General features: G+C 37.8%; 1 protein-coding gene across 1 annotated transcript in view; it reads left to right on the forward strand.

Annotated features, from left to right (window-relative positions):
* The window catches only part of UNC119 (unc-119 lipid binding chaperone), a gene marked incomplete at its 5' end in the record, with an annotated part of 11,736 nt that extends 8,894 nt beyond the window's left edge, over window positions 1-2,842 (forward strand). Inside the window, 2 exons of the mRNA XM_026047930.1 lie at window positions 998-1,170; window positions 1,913-2,842. Coding sequence (XP_025903715.1) covers window positions 998-1,170; window positions 1,913-2,025 — 286 coding nt within the window. The remainder of the gene's footprint in view (window positions 1-997; window positions 1,171-1,912) is intronic.

Here is a 2,842-nt window from a genome sequence, read left to right on the forward strand (position 1 = left end):
CTCTCTCCCTCTCTCCCTCTCTCCCTCTCTCCCTCTCTCCCTCTCTCCCGAAGAGTTGCCTGGTGGGTCCTTCCACTTTTATTGAAGATTTTAGAAGGATATTGGATTGCACTATTGCAGAGCCTTTGTTATGTCTGTTTTTCTTTGACATTCACTAAGTTTAAATTAGTAGATCTAATTAAGAGCTTTATGTCCATTGCTATTATGGCATTAAGACCATAATACTCTAATTGAGCATCACTTACTCTTCCATTGCAAACTTCGTTTATTTTTCAGGTATACAAAAATCATCAGTTTGGACTCTTATTAGTCTGCATTTTGATAGATCCCTTCAGAAGCAAATATTTAGTGCAAAGTTGCACATTACAGCTTCCTGCTAATCTTAAAACAGTATTGCACCATTTAGACTTTGTTTTGGAAGAAAAATTAAAGACATGTATCTGTTAGCACCAATATGGCCACTATTTTATTGAAATAGGCCTCTTGGTAAAAGAAACCTGAGCACAGTCTTGGTTGAAACTTGCCCTTTTTTACCATCTACAAAACAGGGAACAATGAGAGTGAGTTTTTCTGTAGATCTATCTTTCCAATACGAGTTGGAAGAATTAAAATAGCTTGAACAATAATGCAGCACAATTCCAGAATGATCTAGTGAAATGCTTTTCCAGTATAGCTGGAGGGATTTTTATCTTTTCTGAAGATCATTTTAAGTTTGTGCAATGGGCTTGCATATCCTTTTTAGGGAAGAAAAATGGTATAAGATATAGTGTAAGCTATAGTGTTAGCTATGATTTCTAATGTTATGTTGTATCCCTGCAGCTTACTTAAAAAAAAAAAAAAAAAAAAAAAAAAAAGAGAGAGAGAGAATTTGATTAGTAATATTGCTTTATTTTTTATCCCTTTTCTTTTTAAAGCATTTTTTTTTCTACTTGGCAACAGTGTCTGGAAATCTTGCTTATTGAGGAAAACTTATCTCAATCTTATGCTCCCTCTTCAGGGTGGAGTTCACGGTAGGGGACAAACCCATTAATAACTTCCGCATGATCGAGAGGCATTATTTCCGGGATCAGCTGCTGAAGAGTTTTGATTTTGAGTTTGGGTTCTGCATCCCCAGCAGTAAAAATACGTGCGAGCACATCTATGAATTCCCACAGCTCTCCGAGGACCTCAGTAAGCTCTTTTCAGTTATTGGGTGACCAAATTGTGATGTTAGTCTAAGTTGTTTTGGAGAGGCCTTATCCAATGAGTTATCTAGAGAAAATAGGTATGGAAAAATACATCCTAGTGCTTTTGCATCTGTGTTCAGTACAGCTTTTGTTTTCTAGTACTGTGAAAAAAAAAGTGCTATAAAATAAATTGAAAAAGAAAACAGCACTGGAAAGATGTCCTATTAAAGAGGTAACTTAAGCCTTATGTTCTACTTCCATGTGCGATGTGCTACGTGGATAGCTTGAGAGGTTTCAGGTTTAGTGTGAACGTACCTTCTCTTTTCTCTCCCCTCTCCCAAGGTGTGACAGCATCAGTGCTACACCTGTGTGCCCTTCATCATGTATCTCTGTGCTAATATTACAGATAATATGTAAAATACAGTGATGTGTTTTGCGCTCTTGTTTTGCGTCAGCCTTCTATTACCTTAAAACTAATTCAATATTGTTTGGAGCTAGCACGCTTACTGTTTGTGTGGGGCCTTAACATATTATTTGGATTCTGTTTGTGTTCTTTAAATGGTACTTTAAAAAAAAAAAAAGGTTTGGGTAGGCTTCTGTTTTCTTTTTGTTTTATTTTAGAGTTTGTTGCTATCTGAGCAATGCTGTTTAACACGGCTGAGGCCCAGTCTGCAAGAATAGTCAGCACTGAGTGTGGCTACAGTCTGGCTAGTGCACAACATGACTAATTTGTTTTTCATCTGCAGTTCGAGAGATGATCCTTCATCCGTATGAGACACAGTCGGACAGTTTCTACTTTGTGGACAACAAGCTGGTGATGCACAACAAGGCAGATTATTCCTACAGTGGAGGACCTTGAGCATAGGATGGACAACCAGCGTACGTTGGCCCTCCCTTTCCTATAGAAGTTGTCAGGGATAACAACACCTTCAGTTCAGTTGTCTGCAACGTCAACTGAACAAGGATCTACAAACCAAGGACTCTTTGCCACAGTAGGAGTTTCATGACTTAATTGGCCAGTCTCCTCTTTGGGCTTTGAAGCAGACCCAGTTCTCCAGAAGTTTAAGCAGTTCTACGACACTAAATGATCTTTGGATACCACTGTCCGAAGTTCTTTAAGTGTCTGCTTTGGAAATGGCCTTGTGGGACTTGGGGAATTTTGCCCTAATTCTGTGGATTTGTGTTCCTGTCCTGAGGTATCTTTTAGGACATGGTGGCTTTCTGAGAGACTGTGTGAGTGGATGGATGCAGATGTAGAGTTGTGTCTCTCTGTTTCTATCTGTGGATGCTTCAGAGGCATGGTCAGTTTAACTTTTACATTCAGTTAAAAATGTTCAGTGTAACACCTTACAAAAGCAAAAGTTTCATCCTTAGATTATTTCTCTAAATAAGTATCAGGTCCTTTTTTTTTTTTCCTTTTCTTTTTAATCTATTCTTTTTAATCTTGGAAACAGTGGAACTTGCAGTGAAGATGAGTAGTTCAATGATAGGCCTGTTTATAGTCAGGCACTGTCTGTTGAGAGTCTACAAACTGTTATAAGCGTTCTCAAATTATTTAAGTTTTCGCAATTAGAATGCAGAATAATCAGGAAAAAATGAAGACTTTTATGTTAGGCTGACATTATTACATAGTTAACATTCAGCCTATTCATGGTTGGGTTTTCTATGTCTTTTCT

The sequence above is a fragment of the Nothoprocta perdicaria genome, unplaced genomic scaffold (assembly GCF_003342845.1).
Source record: "Nothoprocta perdicaria isolate Ctin4 unplaced genomic scaffold, notPer1 scaffold_50, whole genome shotgun sequence".
Classification (NCBI taxonomy): domain Eukaryota; kingdom Metazoa; phylum Chordata; class Aves; order Tinamiformes; family Tinamidae; genus Nothoprocta; species Nothoprocta perdicaria.